A 21380-nucleotide genomic window follows, 5' to 3' on the forward strand; every position below is an offset into this window, starting at 1 on the left:
TTGACTATTAATTAATAACTACAGTACACCAGACTGTAGAATAACAATCCATGCTGTTACTAATATCTTTGCTTTTTACTCTCTTTTGGTGTTTTCCCTTCACAGGGAACGAGGACAACTCGTTTGCTATCGACCTAGTCCTGGGGACCATTACAGTGGCTAAGGAGCTAGATCGTGATGACAAGAGTCAGTTTGAGCTGGCTGTAAAGGCGTCAGACAGAGGAGCGCCTCCACTGAGTGCGGTGACAACAGTACGTATAGCTGTCACTGTGCCAGATAACGCCAGGCCCAGGTTCCCTGAGGAGGAGATCTCAGCTGTTATCAGTGAGACAGCCCCTGTAGGGAGCTTAGTTACTCTGGTCTCTGCCTCCAGTCACTCTTCTGTCCTCTACCAGATCAGAGAGGGAAATGTCAACAACGCCTTCGATATCAATCCAACCTCTGGGGTTGTTGTCACTCAGAGGCTGTTGGACTATGAGAGTGTGTCTTCATATAGACTGACAGTGCAGGCCACCAACATGGCAGAGATGGTGAACTATGTTACAGTCCTTATTCACCTCAGAGATGAGAATGACAACAGTCCAGTGTTCACACAGACAGAGTTCAGAGGAGTTGTCAGTGAGTCCGCCCCTGTTAACAGTGTGGTGCTAACCAATGGAAGGTCTCCTCTGGTTATCCAAGCCACTGATGCTGACAGTGATCTGAATGGCAGGCTGGTCTACCAGATTGTAGAGCCCTATGCCCTTGAATACTTCGCCATTGACTCCAGCACCGGAGCCATTCGCACTGTCACTGGCCTGGATTATGAGCAGAGGTCAGAGTTCAACTTCACTGTGCAGGTCCATGACAGTGGAAAGCCACAACTTTTCTCTGATATCATAGCCTATGTCACCATCCACATCACTGATGTCAATGATTGCCCCCCAACATTCAGCCAAGACGTGTTTGAGACGTCTGTCATAGTGCCAACCTACAGTGGAGTGAAGGTGATTTCTATAAACGCCACTGATCTGGATTCAGGACCTGGTTCCAAACTACTGTTCTCTATCTCAGATGGAAACATAGGAGGTCAATTCATGATTGATCCCAAGTCAGGCATTATTTCTGTTTTGAATCCAGCCCAGTTGCGAAATGGGTACGAGTTGACAGTCGGAGTGTCTGATGGGAAGTTCACCAAGACTGCCATGGTCAAAATTAACATAAGAGAGAATCAGAACAAAGATCTGGCGTTTGCCAAGGACCTGTATACTGTCTCTCTACCAGAGAACTCATCTGAGAGGAAAACTCTGGCTGTGGTGACTGCTGCGAGAAAAAGGTTAAACGAACCTCTGTTTTACACCATCCTGAACCCACAGGGGAGGTTTGAAATTGGACACACCTCTGGTGTGCTGTTTACGACTGGAGTACCTTTCGATCGAGAGGAACAGGATACATTTGAGATCGTTGTGGAGGTGACGAAGGAACACAGATCCTCAGGGGTGGCTCATGCTCTTGTGGTGGTGACCATTGAAGATGTAAATGACAATGAGCCTGTGTTCGTGGGACTCCCTTACTCAGCCCTGGTGCAGTTAGATTCAGCAGTGGGTCAGGTTGTCAGGCAGATAACCACAGTGGATAAAGACATTGGTAGGAATGCTGAGATCAAATACCAGCTGAAAGAAGACTGGGGATATTTTCAGATCAGCCCCTCAGGGGAAATCTCACTCAAAGGGACCGTTCACCCAAAAGACGTTGACACTAAGTTTGCAATCAGCGTCATCGCTAAAGACAGAGGGGACCCATCTCTCTCGGCAACAGTGGAGGTGGCTGTGACAGTGGTGAGCAAAGCCGTACCTGTGTTTGAAAAATCATCCTATGACATAGTTATACCAGAGGATGTTCCATTAGACACCTCCATTGTGAAGATCCAGGCCAATGCTTCAGAGGGACCAAGGACTGTCTATAGCATATCAAAGGGAGACCCTTTAGGTCAGTTCTCCATTAGTTTCATCACTGGTGTCTTCCATGTTGTACAGCCGTTAGACTACGAGACCCACCCAGCATACAGACTTAGTATCCGAGCCTCAGACTCACTTACAGGGGCTCACTCTGAAGTTTTCCTTGACATTATCTTGGAGGACGTCAATGATAATGCACCGACTTTCAAAGAGAGGTTATATGAGGCTAGTGTGTCTGAGTTGGCTGACATTGACTCGTCAGTGTTACAGGTGTCTGCCACAGACTCAGACTCGGGCAACAACAAAGTGCTGTTTTACCAGTTAGTGGAGGAGGGGGGTGGCTCAGAATACTTCACCATTGACCAAGACAGTGGGGTGATCATGACCTCTGTCCTGTTAGACTTTGAGGTGGGACCACAACATAGGTTGGTGGTCAGAGCTGTGGATGGGGGTGTCCCTGCCCAATCCAGTGAGGTCCAGGTCATCATCTCAGTGACAGACATCAATGACAACCCACCAGTCTTCACACAGCATCTGTATAAGGCTATGGTCAGCCAGCTGGCCCAAAGGGGTCATTTTGTAGCCTGTGTGAGGACCTCTGATGCTGACCTGTCAGACACTGACCGCCTGGAATACTCCCTACTCTCTGGCAATGAGGACTCCAGCTTCACCATAGACGGAAGGAGTGGAGAGATTGTCATATCAAAATACCGCAAGCTGAACAGGGAGACACTCTATAACCTCAGTGTGTCTGTGTCTGATGGGCTTTATAGTAGTGTATGTAATGTACAGGTCACAGTGGTCACTTCTAACCTCCACAGCCCCTCTTTCTCCCACACTGACTCTGTTGTAGAGCTGTTGGAGAACTCACCTGTTGGCATGTTGGTCACTCAAGTCACAGCTACCGATAAAGATCTTGGAGTGTATGGCAAGGTGACATATTACATAGTGAATGATGTCGCAAAGGACAAATTCACTATCAATGAAAATGGGGAGATTTTTACTGTGGAAAGCTTAGACAGAGAAAATGTAATCAGTAACCTAATCTCTATTAGTCTGATGGCTAAAGATGGAGGGGGAAAGCTAGGCTTCACCTCTGTCAACGTGATCCTGACTGATGTTAACGATAACGCTCCTCAGTTCAGGGCAGCAGAATACAAAGCCAATATTCCCAGGGATGTCTCTGAAGGAACTGTCATAGTCAGAGTTACTGCTGTGGACGCAGATGAAGGCAGCAATGCTGACATCACTTACACTGTACAATCTGAGGTGGGAGGTTTTGACATACATCCTCTCAATGGTGATATAATTGCCAAAAATAATTTTACAGCTTATAAAAATGACCTCTTTTCCTTTTATGTGAGTGCTAAAGACGCTGGAGATCCACCAAAAAAAACTTTGGTGCCAGTATATATCAGACTACTGCCCAAGGAGGTGACCGTGCCAAAACTAGTTGAGTTACAGAAGAGATGGTCAGTCAGTGAGGGTCTTCCTATAGGTTCTGAGATTGATGTCATCCAAGAGAGTGAGCAGCTTTTGATATACAACCTTGTTAAAGGCAGCACCCCTGAGAGCAACCAAGACCAAGTCTTCGTTGTCAACACAGACACAGGGAAGCTCAAACTAGCCAAACGTCTTGACTTTGAAACCACTAAATGGTACCTGCTGACTCTGCAGGCACAGGGCGACCTAGAGGACATTGATGTGATTACTACTGCCCAACTCCATATTCAGGTACAGGACGTCAACGATAACAGTCCACAGTTTGAATCGGACTCTTACAGATCATTTGTTGTTGAGAACCTACCTAAAGGGACCTCAGTGATTCAGGTGAAAGCTACTGATCTAGACTCAGGAGTGAACGGCCAGGTTACCTACAGTCTGGACCAGTATCAAAACTCTGTAGATGTCCTGGGGATGTTTGCTGTGGATGCAGAGTCAGGGTGGGTCACAACCCTGAAGGAGCTGGACCGGGAGCAGCAGGACCGGTACTCAGTAGCAGTACTGGCTACAGACAGAGGGCATGACGGGAGGCTGAATACCACTGCCACAGTGGAGGTGACGGTGGTAGACGTGAATGACAATCCTATGCACTTCACGGCAGAGGTGTTCAGGGCCAGCGTCAGTGAGGACATCCCCGTTCCTAGCAGGGCCATAACAGTCCTGAGGACCACCGACAGAGACTCTGAAGACCTCAACAAGCCAATCTGCTGTTTCATCACAGGTACTCTAGCTGGCTTGAGTAAACAGATTGTCTTTGAATTACAGAATGTTACAGGGATGTTTCAGTTGCTTTGGATTATTTTGCAAAATTGTTTGTTACCCTGAATGTTAAATGTATTTTGCCTCTCCCAGGAGGTGATCCACGGGCTCAGTTTGACCTGGAGCACTCTCAGGGGGAGTGGAGGGTTGTGGTGAGGAGAGCTCTGGACAGGGAGGAGAGGGACAGTTACCTCCTGAACGTCACTGCTTCCGATGGAACGTTTGTGACCACAGCCACTGTGGAGATCAGTGTCCTCGATGCAAATGACAACAGTCCTGTCTGTGAGAGGGTAAGGGTTGGGCAGTGCAAAACGACAACAGTCCTGTCTGTGAGAGGGTAAGGGTTGGGCAGTGCAAAACGACAACAGTCCTGTCTGTGAGAGGGTAAGGGTTGGGCAGTGCAAAACGACAACAGTCCTGTCTGTGAGAGGGTAAGGGTTGGGCAGTGCAAAACGACAACAGTCCTGTCTGTGAGTGGGTAAGGGTTGGGCAGTACAAAACGACAACAGTCCTGTCTGTGAGAGGGTAAGGGTTGGGCAGTGCAAAACGACAACAGTCCTGTCTGTGAGAGGGTAAGGGTTGGGCAGTACAAAACGACAACAGTCCTGTCTGTGAGAGGGTAAGGGTTAGGCAGTGCAAAACGACAACACCCTCTCACAGACAGGACTGTTGTCGTTTTGCACTGCCTAACCCTTACCCTCTCACAGACAGGACTAAGGGTTGGGCAGTACAAACGACAACAGTCCTGTCTGTGAGAGGGTAAGGGTTGGGCAGTACAAAGGCACTTAGAGAACATACTGTAACAGAGTGAAAGTACTTTTAAACAAAATGACCCTACGAAGTTTCTATGTAATATGAAGTCCAAAAGTGTATTTTGTTGAGTTTCTTACAGAGTTGTTTACCTCATGTAACGTCCATGACTCCTCTACAGGCTCTCTATGCCCAGACAGTCCCTGAGAACGCTCCTGAAGGGAGGCTGGTCCTGCAAGTCTCTGCCATTGATGCAGACATCCAATCCAACGCTCAGATCTCATACACTCTCTCTGGAGATGGGGCTGATTACTTTAGCATTGAATCAGACACAGGTACTGTATATCAATCAAACATATAATCATCATGTTTGGTGAAAATTGTTCACCAAATGTTACTAGTAAATGTTCTAGGAGCGGAGCCTGTAGAACCTAAGACGTAGTTGTCTGTGCTGTGTGTTTTTTGAAGGCCGGCTGAGAACCCTGTTGCCATTGGACCGTGAGGAGAGGGATGTGTACAGTCTATTGGTACAAGCGGATGACGGAGGACAGCGTTACTGCCAGGCTAATGTGGTGATAACAGTGGGAGATGTCAACGATAACGCTCCTGAGTTCACAGCTGACCCCTACCCTGTCACTGTCATTGAGAACACTGAGATAAACACGTATGTGGCACGGCTACAGGCCACTGATCTGGATGCAGGTAAGAGGCATTAACTTACCAAAAAGTATTCAGAAGATATATCCTGTTATTAGACAGAGCTAATTTCATAAATGTGCAGCAATATCACGATTTACGGATCAAATAGAATAGATATGCTGATGTAATGAATAAAAAGAGCCTTGAGAAAAGTCCTAATTCACATTCAAAATAAATGGTTGGTGTGGTATACCTTTTGAAGTAAGTCTTGCAGAAGTTTCCAAAGTCATAAGCAAGCGCTGGTTGCTCTTTGTTGCAAGTAATCAATTATGTAGTAAGACAGAGAATGAGGTCTGTGCTTTATCCTGGTATTAACGGAAGACACAAACACATAGAAACACAAATTAACACGGCCCAGGCTGATGGAATTATTCAACTGGAAAAAGATTGCTTTGATGATAAGATGACAATGTTATTTAGTCTGTTATTGACAGTAGTCCTTTCCTGTTAATAGTTAACAGTCAAGCCCAAATATTCCTCGAAATCCAATTAAACACTGGCAAGCTGTGTAAATAATATTTCCTCTCCAACCAAGCAACAGGAAAACAACAACAAAAGAATGAAAGACTTTCTCTATATGGACTTAATGCAGTGAGTGATTGATACGGACAGTGCTTTTGTCCATTGGTCCTCAGCAATATGAGTATAAAGTGATGGTATCCACTATACATTAGGTAGTTTTCTTCAGTCAACAGCCCTAACCAAGGTGAAAACACACCCACACATGGTCAATATATATATATATATATATATACAGTATATATTTTAAAACACTTGCTAGTATGAAATTACAAGTGCATCTACTTTGCTGATTGCTACTTTGAGGGAAAATGTACTTACTATGACTGTGAAATGTGGTTCTCTCACCTTCATCTTAAGATTAATGCACTAATTTAAGTCACGCTGGATATGACACTCTATTCATTCCCTATTTAGTTCCCTACTTTTGACCAGGGCCCATAAGGGTCTGGTCAAAAGTAGTGTATTATGTTGTAGGGAATAGGGAGGAAGCCATTTGGGACGCAACCTTTGGTTCTGTTCCCAGCAGAAAGAGTTTACTGTATGATGATGTAGTTGTGCAACAACAGTGTTGTTGTGTGGATTTTACAACAAATTGTAGCTGTTTGTTCCTATATACCTCTAATTGACCTCTTACTGGTGCTTTTCAGCACTTCATATTGAGAAAGTATTGCTTTCCTTGGAGCCATTTGTATTTCGTCGGGATATTTCTCCATGGACTCCTACCTTGGACTTTCTGTATCTCCACTGGTGCCTGCTGTGATGGAGAGCCAGACAGACTTTAATCTGTGATAAGAGTTGAGTTATGCAGTATACTCCTCTATTTCTTTGGTTGCATCATAAATGGCGGGAGTTGGGTTTAATTTGTGATGCCTGCCTGGCTGTATTCATCAGGGCCTGTTGTTGTGAGGCAGTCATGTCGTGCCCCAGCTGGGCCTCTATCATAAACAACCCTATTGTCTACACTAATCACAGACCTAAACACAGACCTGCCCAGAGGATGTCCATGTCATCACAGACAGACTCACTCTCCCTGGCCTCATTAACGCGCATCGTTCAGGATCAGTTAATGAAATGCCTTGTCATCTGATGACTGGAGGTCGTTGAGATCATGGAGAGATTTGGCCCCAATTCACTCAGCTGCCGTGCAGTTATCTCAACAAATGACTGTGGTCAGATATAGTATAATGGATATGCTTGGGCTGGGTAAGCTTGGGTCAAAATGCCATTGACCTCCCATTTCATCTGGATTGTTCATGTAGGATAGAGTGGAGATGGCTGTGCGTTTATGGGTTAAACTCTCTGTCCCTCTCCCTCTCTCTAGGAAACAACAGCAGGATCCTGTATTCCTTTGAGGACTCAGCCGATGGCCGGTTCTCCATCCAGCAGCATTCAGGGCTGGTCCGTGTGGAGCGACCCCTGGTGAGGACCCAGGCTGGGTACACGCTGCGTGTCCGGGCCACAGACCAGGGCTCACCCAGAAGACTGTCCTCTGTCTGCTCCGTGCTGGTCTCTGTGCTCAGCGTCAACGACAGACCCCCGGCCTTCCAAAACAGGGACTATGGCGTCACGGTGTCAGAGGACGTCACCTTGGGGACCCAGGTGGTCAGGGTGTTTGCGGCTAGCGGAGACCCCAAGGCCACCGCTGACATCACCTACTCCATCGTCAACGGCAACGAGCATGGGATGTTCAGCATGGACTCACACACCGGTAGCTATACTATAAATGTCAACTTTATTGTTTATGACATGAAATGAGGATTGCCATTGAAAAGGCTGTCCTAGTCATGTGAGTTTAGTGTCCCTTTACTGAGCGTATGTGTGTCTACAGGTGACATATTTGTGACCAAGGCTCTGGATTATGAAGCGTCCCATGAGCACTATTTGACAGTACAGGCCTCGGACAAAGGCAGGACGAGCCAAGGTGACATTGCCACGGTAACCATCTACTTGACAGATGTCAATGACAACTCTCCTGTCTTCAGCCAAGAGGTGTACTCTGCTGTGATCAGTGAAGATACCGACATGGGCCTGACCATGTTGACGGTGAGTGTCCAGTGGTATTAAATCCCCAATCATTATAAATGAAACATTTTCAAGCTTTGATTTGTACTCAAATGCTCTGTAGAAAGAAAGGGAAATCCTGCTGTGTCATTTTACTAGAAAACATCTGATGCACTATTGTTACTAGTGTTAACATGTCCATTCATGCACTCTGTTCTTTGTTGTTAAGGTGATGGCTGATGACATTGATGGTCCCTCCAACAATCACATCCACTTTTCAATCGTCAAGGGCAACCAAGCCGGGCCCTTCACCATAGACACGGTCAGCGGTGAGGTGAAGGTTGTTCGCCCGTTAGACCGAGAAAAGGTAGCTAACTAACTTTCCACGTTCTTCCCATGTTCCTCTCATTCAACAGAGCACAATTAACACTCCAATTATCACAGTTTGAAGCAGACAAGTATTGGCAATGTTATAAGCCTCAATTGTTTTTAATTGCTCACAAAGTCTAGAGTAGATTTTTTCCCCACCCCTTTACTCTGTGTTAAACTAGGTGCCTGCGTACACTCTGACGGTACTGGCATCAGACAGTGGGAGTCCATCCAGATCCAGCAGTGCCCTGGTCAATATTGACGTGTCGGATGTGAATGATAATGCGCCCGTGTTTTCTGAGGCTGATTACAGCCTTGTCATCCAGGTAAGACAGACAACACTGACTACACTTCTTAAATGAAGTGAGGTTTAGCTGAAGGGTGCAAGTTCACTGAAGATGCCTCAGAAACGTTATTGGGTGCCATAGAGTTGCACTTGAAGCAGATGAGTGTAAGGAATAGTGTGAGGTACAGATACAGGATGTATAGCTGAGAAGAGAAAGGATAAACGAGGGAGCTTCATTAAGCCTCTGAACAGTAGCTCTTAAATCAACATCGAAAGGCATGGATATGGAATCTCTCTCTCTCTCTCTCTCTCTCTCTCTCTCTTTCCCCCTCTCTCTGTCTCTCGCCCACCCTCTGTCCCCCTCTTTCTTTCCTTCTCCACTCTCTACCCCAGGATAGTGTCCCAGTAGGGAGCAGTGTTCTCAAGCTGACTGTAACAGATAGGGATGCCTCCCACAACGGCCCCCCATTCTCCTTCACCATCCTTGGGGGAGATGAAGGAGGCTCTTTCCTAATAGACCCCCAGGGAACCCTCAGGACCACCACACTGCTGGACCGCACAGTAAAGGACCACTACATACTATATGCTCAGGTTGGACTACATTCACAAAATGCTAATTAGGCTAACAGTAGTATTACATTTTTCTGATATGTGTTTTGTTCTTGATACAGTAAATTATTAGTAATAGATCAACCATTGATGTATATCTGCTGTCTGTATCAGGGAGCACCAGTAGGTTCACTGGACACGGCCATAAGCAAATAGGGAAACGCTCATCCAGAGGAGGTGCTCCAAGTGGCCGGGGACTTTAATGCAGGGAAACTTAAATCAGTTTTACCTCATTTACCTCTGCCAGGTCGCAGTTGCAAATGAGAACTTGTTCTCAACTAGCCTACCTGGTTAAATAAAGGTGAAATAAAATACAATTTCTACCAGCATGTTAAATGTGCAACCAGAGGGAAATAAACTTGAGACCACCTTTACTCCACACACAGAGATGCGTACAAAGCTCTCCCTCGCCCTCCATTTGGCAAATCTTACCGTAATTCTATCCTCCTGCCCAGTGAGACGAGCCTACCAGACGAGCTAAATGACTTTTATGCTCGCTTCGAAGCAAGTAACACTGAAACAACACCTTTAAACAGGTCAACATTCACAATACCGCAGGGCCAGATGGATTTCCAGGATGTGTACTCCAAGCATGCGCTGACCAACTGGCAAGTGTCTTCACTGACATTTTCATCCTGTCCCTGACTGAGTCTGTAATAACAACATGTTTGAAGTAGACCATCATAGTCCCTGTGCCCAAGAACACAAAGGTAACCTGACTAAATGACTACCGACCCGTAGCACACACGTCTGTAGCCATGAAGTGCTTTGAAAGGCTGGTCATGGCTCACATCAACATCATTATCCCAGAAACCCTAGACCCACTCTAATTTGCATACTGCTTCAACAGATCCACAGATGATGCCATCTCTATTGCACTCCACACTTCCCTTTCCCACCTGGACAAAAGGAACACCTACAGTGCCTTGCGAAAGTATTCGGCCCCCTTGAACTTTGCGACCTTTTGCCACATTTCAGGCTTCAAACATAAAGATATAAAACTGTATTTTTTGTGAAGAATCAACAACAAGTGGGACACAATCATGAAGTGGAACGACATTTATTGGATATTTCAAACTTTTTTAACAAATCAAAAACTGAAAAATTGGGCGTGCAAAATTATTCAGCCCCTTTACTTTCAGTGCAGCAAACTCTCTCCAGAAGTTCAGTGAGGATGTCTGAATGATCCAATGTTGACCTAAATGACTAATGATGATAAATACAATCCACCTGTGTGTAATCAAGTCTCCGTATAAATGCACCTGCACTGTGATAGTCTCAGAGGTCCGTTAAAAGCGCAGAGAGCATCATGAAGAACAAGGAACACACCAGGCAGGTCCGAGATACTGTTGCGAAGAAGTTTAAAGCCGGATTTGGATACAAAAAGATTTCCCAAGCTTTAAACATCCCAAGGAGCACTGTGCAAGCGATAATATTGAAATGGAAGGAGTATCAGACCACTGCAAATCTACCAAGACCTGGCCGTCCCTCTAAACTTTCAGCTCATACAAGGAGAAGACTGATCAGAGATGCAGCCAAGAGGCCCATGATCACTCTGGATGAACTGCAGAGATCTACAGCTGAGGTGGGAGACTCTGTCCATAGGACAACAATCAGTCGTATATTGCACAAATCTGGCCTTTATGGAAGAGTGGCAAGAAGAAAGCCATTTCTTAAAGATATCCATAAAAAGTGTCGTTTAAAGTTTGCCACAAGCCACCTGGGAGACACACCAAACATGTGGAAGAAGGTGCTCTGGTCAGATGAAACCAAAATTGAACTTTTTGGCAACAATGCAAAACGTTATGTTTGGCGTAAAAGCAACACAGCTGAACACACCATCCCCACTGTCAAACATGGTGGTGGCAGCATCATGGTTTGGGCCTGCTTTTCTTCAGCAGGGACAGGGAAGATGGTTAAAATTGATGGGAAGATGGATGGAGCCAAATACAGGACCATTCTGGAAGAAAACCTGATGGAGTCTGCAAAAGACCTGAGACTGGGACAGAGATTTGTCTTCCAACAAGACAATGACCCAAAACATAAAGCAAAATCTACAATGGAATGGTTCAAAAATAAACATATCCAGGTGTTAGAATGGCCAAGTCAAAGTCCAGACCTGAATCCAATCGAGAATCTGTGGAAAGAGCTGAAAACTGCTGTTCACAAATGCTCTCCATCCAACCTCACTGAGCTCGAGCTGTTTTGCAAGGAGGAATGGGAAAAAATGTCAGTCTCTCGGTGTGCAAAACTGATAGAGACATACCCCAAGCGACTTACAGCTGTAATCGCAGCAAAAGGTGGCGCTACAAAGTATTAACTTAAGGGGGCTGAATAATTTTGCACGCCCAATTTTTCAGTTTTTGATTTGTTAAAAAAGTTTGAAATATCCAATAAATGTCGTTCCACTTCATGATTGTGTCCCACTTGTTGTTGATTCTTCACAAAAAAATACAGTTTTATATCTTTATGTTTGAAGCCTGAAATGTGGCAAAAGGTCGCAAAGTTCAAGGGGGCCGAATACTTTCGCAAGGCACTGTATGTGAGAATGCTATTCATCGACTACAGCTCAGCGTCCAACACCATAGTACCCTCAAAGCTCATCACTAAGCTAAGGAACATGGGACTAAACACCTCCCTCTGCAACTGGATCCTGGACTTCCTGATGGGCCGACCCCAGGGTGGTAAGGCTAGGTAACAACACATCTGCCACGCTGATCCTCAACACGGGGGCCTCTCAGGGGCTGCGTGCTTAGTCCCCTCCTGTACTTCCTGTTCACTCATGACGGCATGGCCAGGCATGACTCCAACACCATCATTAAGTTTGCCGATGACACAACGGTGGTAGGCCTGATCACCGACAACGATGAGACAGCCTATAGGGAGGAGGTCAGCTACAGGACAACAACCTCTCCCTCAATGTGATCAAGACAAAGGAGATGATTGTGGACTACAGCTAAAGGAGGACCGAGCACATGCCCCCATTCTCATGGACAGGGCTGTAGTGGAACAGGTTGAGAGCCGCAAGTTCCTTGGTGTCCACATCACCAACAAACTATCATGGTCAAAACACATCAAGACAGTGGTAAAGAGGGCACGACAAAGCCTCTTCCCCCTCAGGAGATTGAAAAGATTTGGCATGGGTCCTCAGATCCTCAACGTTATACAGCTGCACCATTGAGAGCATCCTGACTGCATCCATGCCTGGTATGGCAATGGTTGAAGGGTCATATACCTGCTGTCTGTATCAGGGAGAACCAGTAGGTTCACCGGAAACACAGGAATGGTTGAAAGGGAAAGGGGGATACCTAGTCAGCTGTACAACTGAATGCGTTCAACTGAAATGTGTCTTCCGCATTTAACCCAACCTCTCTGAATCAGAGAGTTGCAGGCGGCTGCCTTAATCGACATCCGCTTAATCGGCACCCAGGGAATAGTGGAAGGGTAGTATACCTGCTGTCTGTATCAGGGAGCACCAGTAGGTTCACTGCAAACACAGGAATGGTTGTAAACTTGAGTTTGTACAGATTGCCCTAATTCCAGTATTTATTCTCTCCTTTAATCCCAGAGTTTGTACAGATTGCCCTCATTCCAGTATTGCTTTTCTCCTTTAATCCCAGAGTTTGTACAGATTGCCTCTACTGTATTGATTCTGTCCTTTGATCCCAGAAGCAGCAGTGACTCAAAGTCCACCAACTCCCCCCTCTGGTCATCAATGGCACTTGCAAGCCTGTTATTTTATCCTCTTAACCTGAAGTGAGGAATTCAAGCACTGGGTAGTGATTATAGTGATAGGTTGTAATAATGATGTAATGGCTGTGGTCCTGTTGTGTTTCCTCAGGTGCTAGACAGTGGCAGACCACCAATCCTGGCCTCCACAGTGATCAATATCAGGGTGATCCAAGAGAGCCTCCACCCCCCTGCTATCCTCCCCCTGGAGGTACTCATCTCCACCCCAGGAGAGGCCTATCCGGGCGGGGTGCTGGGTCAGATCCGAGCCACTGACCAGGACCTCTATGACTCCCTGACCTACAACCTCCAGCCCAATTTAGCCAATACACTACTGTTCTCCCTGTCCCCCTCAGATGGCCGTCTGGTGACCCGGCCGGGTCACGTCCTCAAGCTGGGCCATTACCTGCTCAACGTCACTGTTACTGACGGACGCTTCACCACGGCAACCAGTGTCAGTGTGCACGTCCACCAGGTGACCAAGCGCATGCTGGAGAGCTCCGTGGCCGTCCGTCTGGCTGGGGTGGGCCCCGAGGAGTTCGTAGGGGAGCACTGGAGGGGCTTCCTGAGGGCACTGCGCCTGGTGGCAGGGATCAAGAGGAGTGATGTCCAGCTGGTCAGTCTGCAGCCCTGTGAGCCCCCTGGTAGCCTGGATGTCCTGCTGGCTCTGGAGCGGTCACCTCCCGGTAGCCCCCTGACCACTACCAAGGACGGGATCCTCCTTCGTAAGCTCAATGCCTCTGTGGGTGCAATCCAGGAGGTTACAGGCCTCCGCGTGGTCAGGGTGTTCAGGAAACTATGTGCAGGCTTGGATTGTCCTGCCATGCTCTGTAGGGAGGTGGTCACCCTGGACCAGAACTTCCTGACCACCTACAGCACGGCTAGACTCAGCCTCATCACCCCGCCACATCACAGATCTGCTGTGTGCCTCTGTAAAGGTACACCACACATCACGCATCACACACATCACCACACATCACACCACACAACACCACACACCACCACACATCACACACCACCACACCACCACATACGACACACCACCACATCACACACCACCACATCACACACCACACACCGCGCACACCACTACACAACACACCAACACACATCACTCATCACATATCGTCAAGTTATCGATAAAACAATAGAAGTCGTCCAATACACTACATTCCGGCTGCATCCCAAATGGCACTTTTTTCCCTACAAAAAGTAGTGCATTGTATAGGGAATGGAGTGCCATTTAGGGTGTGTCCTCTCCCTTATTGTAATGATTTTATATGTTGGGTAATAGGTGGTGAGTGTCCTGTGTTGAAGCTCTGTGAGGGGAAGCCCTGTCCTGAGGGATGTGTGTCCAACCAAAGAGAGGGACCATACAGCTGTATCTGTCCACCTGACCAACAGGGAGACTGCTCAGGTACTGTCTGTCACTCAAACAACCAAACAGATCATCAACCATGAAAGTGTTCCAATGACTGTTTCTTTAGTCTAACTTTGCTAGACATTATTCTCACATTCAAGATGAATAGAATGGCTCCTGTTTCTTCAGATCCGATATAACCATTACTACAGTCACCAGCAAATATATTAGTAACAGAGATGTAAGATGTCACATAACTGATCCATCTATATGTTATTGTTAAACCACAGGAGGTCAGTCTCTATGGTTCAGTGGGAAGGGTTACATCAGGTACCGTCTGATGGAGAACCGCTATAGAGAGAAGATGAAACTGTCTCTCAGACTGAGAACCTTGTCCCACCATGCCACTCTCCTGTTTGCCAGAGGAACAGACTACTGCATTCTAGAGGTAGGTCTATGGATAAGTCCCAGATGGCACCTATTCCCTATATAGGGCTCTGGTCAATAGTACTGCACTATAAAATAGTAGGGGATAGGGCACAAGTTGCTGTTGGCTGTTCAGTTAGGAAAATCAATAATTACATTTGTATAAAACAGGCCATAAACTCAGGATTTAAACTTTGAGAAGAAATGACAGTGAATACAGTCACTACAACACTATACTGTACACATGTAGAGACACTCACATGCCTCATTGGAAAATAGTATGTGTTTAGGTAGTATTCTCTAACATCACATTGTCTTGTGTTCAAAATGGCACCCTACTCCATCTACACAATTGATTAGGTACACCAATCTAGTACCGGGTCGGACCCCCTGTATCCATGAAGGGGTGCACCTGGTCAGCAAGGTTCAGTTACGCTGTGTAGTTCAAATGTTGCTCAATTGGTATTAAGGGACCTAACATTTGCCAGGAAAACATTCTCTACACCATTATACCACTGCCACCAGCCTGTACCGTTGACACCAGACAGGATGGGCCATGAAGTAATGCTGCTTACGCCAAATCCTGACTGCCGTCAGCATGACGCAACAGGAACCGGGATTCGTGAGACCAGGCAACGTTCTTCCACTCCTCAGTTGTCCAGTGTTGGTGAGGGAGTGCCCACTGGAGGGGCTTCTTCTTGTTTTTAGCTGATAGGAGTGGAACTTGCTGTGGTCGTCTGCTGCAATAGTCCGTCTGTGACAAAGACCGACAAGTTGTGCGTTCCGAGATGCCGTTCTGCACACCACTGTTGCAATGCGCCGGTATTTGTCCTCCTGTTAGCTTGCACAATACTTGCCATTCTCCTTCAACCTCTCATCAACAAGCTGTTTTCGCCCACCGGACTGCCGCTGAATGGATGTTTTTTGTTTGTCGGTAAACCCTAGAAACCATTTTTGTGAATGGGGTAATGTACCTAATTAACTGGCCCCTGAGTGCACTATATAAGAATATTTTTACGAGCTATGCACTTCAGCACTCGGCGGTCCTGTTCTGTGAGCTTGTGTGGCCTACCACTTCACGGCTGAGCTGTGTTGCTCCTAGATGTTTCCACTTCACAATTACAGCACATACAGTTGACCGGGACTGACTTGTTGGAAAAGTGCCATTCTATGACGGTGCCACTTTGAAAAGTCTCTTAGATTTTCAGTAAGGCCATTCTATTGCCAATGTTTGTATATGGAGATTGCATGGCCGTGTGCTCAATTTTATACACCTGTCAGCAACAGGTGTGGCTGAAATATCCAAATCCACTAATTTGAAGGGTTGTCCACATACTTTTGTATATATAGTGTATATAGAATCATGAGAATCGCAATACATATCGAATTGGTACCAAAGTATCGTGATGATATCGTATCGTGAGGTCCCTGGCAATTCCCAGGCCTAACAGCCATTTCCTATCTTTATGTACCCACTCCTTTTTATTTTTTTATTTATTTATTTCACCTTTATTTAACCAGGAAGGCAAGTTGAGAACAAGTTCTCATTTACAATTGCAACCTGGCCAAGATAAAGCAAAGCAGTTCGACAGATACAATGACACAGAGTTACACATGGAGTAAAACAAACATACAGTCAATAATACAGTATAAACAAGTCTATATACGATGTGAGCAAATGAGGTGAGATAAGGGAGGTAAAGGCAAAAAAGGCCATGGTGGCAAGGTAAATACAATATAGCAAGTAAAACACTGGAATGGTAGTTTTGCAATGGAAGAATGTGCAAAGTAGAAATAAAAATGATGGGGTGCAAAGGAGCAAAATAAATAAATTAATTAAATACAGTTGGGAAAGAGGTAGTTGTTTGGGCTAAATTATAAAATGGATGTTCAGCAATTGACCCAGCACCCCTCCTGCCCCCAGATAGTGGACGGTAGGCTGCAGTACCAGTTTGACTGTGGCAGTGGCCCAGGCATCGTCTCTATCCACAGTGCCCAGGTCAGTGATGGCCAGTGGCACACCGTATCCCTTGAGGTAAACGGCAACCACGCCATGCTGGTTCTGGATCAGCTCTACACGGCCTCGGGCACGGCACCAGGCACACTCCGCTCCCTCAACCTGGACGGAAGCCTGTTCCTGGGTGGTGTTTCTGAATCCGACCAGCAGAGGACAGCAAAGACAGCCTCACAGCGTTTGTCAGTCTCTCACAGTCGTGATCTTCAGGGTTGTATTGAGGCAGTCAGGTATTTGATGTTTCCCTCCATTTTGTCAACCTTTTGTGTTTATTTATTTTTCTTTTTGTAATTGATTTGTGACAAACTTGCTTGTGAAATGACTAAATAACTGTTGATTTTATTTTGTCAGGTTTAATGGCTATGATCTGAACCTGGACACTGAGGACCAGGCCCATGTTCTAGTAGAGGAGGTGGTGGGGGTGGCACCAGGCTGTGGGGCCCTCCCTGCTCCAGACTGCTCCTCTCAGCCCTGTATGAATGGAGGAACCTGCTCCACTCTGCCTCATGGAGGTAGGAGACAGACACCATTTATTGCCATAGATAAATCCCCATACAGTCCTATTCACAGTCTATACAGAACATATTGGTCTCAAACATCTTGTTATCCTATATATATTATTTTGTACATTATACACTTGTTTCTATTGCAGGTTACATCTGTAAATGCAGTGACTGGTTCATGGGGTCTCACTGTGAGGTGGCAGCTAGCCCCTGTTCCTCCAACCCCTGTCTATATGGAGGAACCTGTGTGCTGGACAACCAGGACTTTTACTGCCAGTGTAGAGGACAGTACTCAGGACCACGGTAATATAGAGCAGTTACCCATTGTGAACTGAATTTTGGAATAATGTGTCCCAAATGGCACCTTATTCCTTTGTAGTGCACTACTTTTGACCATGACCCTTAGGGTTCTGGTTGAAAGTAGTGCACTGTATAGGAAACAGGGTGTCAGTTGGGACATTATCAATCGTGACCTTGAGATTCTATTTGACATCTTGGTAAAAAATGAGTTATTCACATAGAGTTGCTCATTAGGTGGTCCTTTACATGTGAGATCTGTCAGAGATGTTCTAAAGTAAATTTACAATGAAAAATCTGAATGTTCTTTGTGCGCAAACACCTTTTAACTTAATGCTTTGAGGGTTATATCTGCAATCCAATCACACAATGCTGGGCTGCCAATCAAAATGAACTGTATGTAAGGTCATATATTTATTGAGTCATGAAAGAGGAAGACATCACAAAATAGTTCTGGGACTTGAAAAATACTCATTAACTCCAAACTATACATTTTACAGGTAGGACCTTATAGTTCCAAGTTCTTGATTATTCATATAATGGGTTCTAGTTCCAGGTCTTCGATTATTTATATCATGGGTTCTAGTCCCAAGTCCTTGATTATTCATATCATAGGTTCTGGTCCTCTTTTTCCCAGCACTTAATAAATACAGGTGCCTTAGGGCATGTTTAGGGCTGTTTTTGTCATGTTCTATATCAACACCAAAACCTCCAAGGAAGAGGTATTTCACAAAAATGTCAAACTTACCACATTTTATTTAGAACTAGCAAGTAGTTTACTGACTTTGGGTGTCAGAGACCAGACACACATATCAGTTTACTCATCCAGAGCTAAGCTTTAGCAATGCTGCTAGTTATCCATAGGATGTAGTATATTTGTCATTTTCGAGAGCTATCGCTTTAAGAAATGTGTGATGAACATGAATTAATATATTTGATGATGTGATTAGAAAGAAGGAAGGCTATTCTCTTTATTTAATCATAATTGTCTGTACTTTTCTATGGAAATGTGAATTATTTTAACATTCCGTGCCAGATATAACCTTCCCTCTGGGCACAGACCTCAGTTCAACACAGAAATATCTCATTTACATAAGTATTCACACCCTTGAGTCAATACTTTGTAGAAGCCCCTTTGGCAGCGATTACAGCTGTGAGCTTTTCTAGGTAAGTCTTTCCACACCAGAATTGTACAACATTTTGCCATTATTAATTTCAACATTCTTCAAGCTGTCACATTGGTTGTTGATCATTTTTATTTTTTTTATTTTACCTTGATTTAACCAAGTAGGACAGTTGAGACCAAGTTCTCATTTACAACTGCGACCTGGTCAAGATAAAGCAAAGCAGTGCGACACAAACAACACAGAGTTACACATGGAATAAACAAACATACAGTCAATAACACAATAGAAAAAATCTATATACAGTGTGTGCAAATGAGGTAAGATTAAGGAGGTAAGGCAATAAATAGGCCGTCGTGGTGAAGTAATTACAATTTATCAATTACACTGGAGTGATAGGTGTGCAGAAGATGAATGTGCAAGTAGAGATATTGGGGTGCAAAGGAGCAGAAAAAAAATAACAATATGGGGATGAGGTAGTTGGATGGGCTATTTACAGATCGGCTATGTACAGGTGCAATGATCTGTGAGCTGCTCTGACAGCTGATGCTTTAAGTTAGAGAGGGAGATATGGGTCTCCAGCTTCAGTGATTTTTGCAATTCGTTCCAGTCATTGGCAGCAGAGAACTGAAAGGAAAGGCGGCCAAAGAGGGAATTGGCTTTGGGGGTGATCAGTGAAATATACCTGCTGGAGCGCATGCTACGGGTGGGTGCTGCTATGGTGACCAGTGAGCTGAGATAAGGCGTAGCTTTACCTAGTAAAGACTTATAGATGACCTGGAGCCAGTGGGTTTGGCGACGAATATGAAATGAGGGCCAGCCAACGAGAGCATACAGGTCACAGTGGTGGATAGTATATGGGGCTTTGGTGACAAAACAGATGGCACTGTGTAGAAGCGGGCAGTGATCGGTTGAAGAGCATGCATTTAGTTTTACTTGAATTTAAGAGCAGTTGGAGGCCACGGAAGGAGAGTTGCATGGCATTGAAGCTTGTCTGGAAGTTAGTTAACACAGTGTCCTAAGAAGGGACAGAAGTATACAGAATGGTGTCGTCTGCGTAGAGGTGGATCAGAGAATCACCAGCAGCAAGAGCAACATCATTGATGTATACAGAGAAAAGAGTCGGCCCTAGAATTGAACCCTGTGGCACCTTCATACAGACTGCCAGAGGTCCGGACAACAATTGCTGAACATCCATTTTCAGTCTTGCCATACAAGTAGTCAAAACTGAAACTAGGCCACTCAGGAACATTCACTGTCTTCTTGGTAAACAACTCCAGTGTAGATTTGGCCTTGTGTTTTAGGTTATTGTCCTGCTGGAAGGTGATTGCATACAGAGTGAGCCCATGCAACTTGTTATGTGATTTGTTAAGCACATTTTTACTCCTGAACTTATTTAGGCTTGCCATAACAAAAGGGTTAAATTCTCATTGACTCAAGATATTTCAGCTTTTCATTTTTGGAAAAAAATAATTCCACGTTATGGGGTATTGTAAGTAGGCCAGTGGCTCAAATATGGCTGTAACACAACAATATGTGTAAAAAGTCAAGGGATGTGAATACTTTCTGAAAGCACTGTGCCTTTATGGTGAGGACCTTAATGGGTTATGAAAGAAGAAACCACCACAAAACAGTTCTGAGACTTTAGAACGCTATAGTGTTAGTCACGTGTCTGCTATCCTGTGGGGTTGGACATTTCTCATAGCATTGTTGTTGTTGGTGAAAAACTGAAGACAATAGATGATGTATGGGAAGTTAAAAAGCGTGTCTATGTTCCAGGTGTGCGGTTGGTCCGTACTGCAAAGATAACCCCTGCAGAAACAGTGGACATTGTATCGACAGTCTGGATGGGGCTGTGTGTGAGTGTGAGCCGGGGTTTCAGGGGGAACGGTAAGCAGAAACATCCATTACTCTCACTAACCCGCATTCTTCCACTCCGGGTTTGGTATGACACATCCATGACGTCACACTATGCCAGAGCTGAAATATATACGGTATATAGGTTCTGGATGTTTGCATCCCAAATGGCACCCTATTCCCTACATAGTTCACTACAGAGCTCTGGTCAGAAGTAGTGCACTATATTGGGACCATTTGGAACACACTCCATATAGATGCTGTATGTGAATGTGACTCTGGACGGTGTTCTTCTGTCCAGGTGCCTTGGGGATGTAGATGAGTGTATGCAGACAGAGAGCCTCTGCTCTAACGGAGGTGTGTGTGTAAACACCTACGGCTCCTTCAACTGTAGCTGCGTGGTGGGGTTCGCTGGGCGGCAGTGTGAGCTCGAGGTGTTGGTCAGGAACGAGCTGCTGTTCACCAGCTGGTCCATCGGCCTGGAGGAACTCATTGGACTGGCCCTGTTCCTGGTTACCATCTTCGGCCTGTCTCTGCTCTTTGTAGCCGTCCGGAAGAGGGCCAAACAGGACAGATCTAAGGAATATGAGGTATCATATCTGTTGTCAGTAAGTGATTGATTGTATTTTTGAATA

General features: G+C 45.5%; 1 protein-coding gene across 1 annotated transcript in view; it reads left to right on the forward strand.

Annotated features, from left to right (window-relative positions):
• Positions 1–21380, forward strand: part of LOC110504394 (protocadherin Fat 1) — a 70802-nt gene that overhangs the window by 40767 nt on the left and 8655 nt on the right. Inside the window, exons 16-32 of the mRNA XM_036969679.1 lie at positions 106–4161; positions 4293–4489; positions 5131–5284; positions 5418–5651; positions 7492–7878; positions 7999–8213; positions 8401–8538; positions 8723–8866; positions 9220–9417; positions 13277–14102; positions 14459–14581; positions 14815–14972; positions 16875–17194; positions 17316–17476; positions 17617–17770; positions 20668–20778; positions 21047–21335. Coding sequence (XP_036825574.1) covers positions 106–4161; positions 4293–4489; positions 5131–5284; positions 5418–5651; positions 7492–7878; positions 7999–8213; positions 8401–8538; positions 8723–8866; positions 9220–9417; positions 13277–14102; positions 14459–14581; positions 14815–14972; positions 16875–17194; positions 17316–17476; positions 17617–17770; positions 20668–20778; positions 21047–21335 — 7865 coding nt within the window. The remainder of the gene's footprint in view (positions 1–105; positions 4162–4292; positions 4490–5130; positions 5285–5417; positions 5652–7491; positions 7879–7998; positions 8214–8400; positions 8539–8722; positions 8867–9219; positions 9418–13276; positions 14103–14458; positions 14582–14814; positions 14973–16874; positions 17195–17315; positions 17477–17616; positions 17771–20667; positions 20779–21046; positions 21336–21380) is intronic.

Source organism: Oncorhynchus mykiss, chromosome 31, assembly GCF_013265735.2.
Source record: "Oncorhynchus mykiss isolate Arlee chromosome 31, USDA_OmykA_1.1, whole genome shotgun sequence".
Lineage (NCBI taxonomy): Eukaryota > Metazoa > Chordata > Actinopteri > Salmoniformes > Salmonidae > Oncorhynchus > Oncorhynchus mykiss.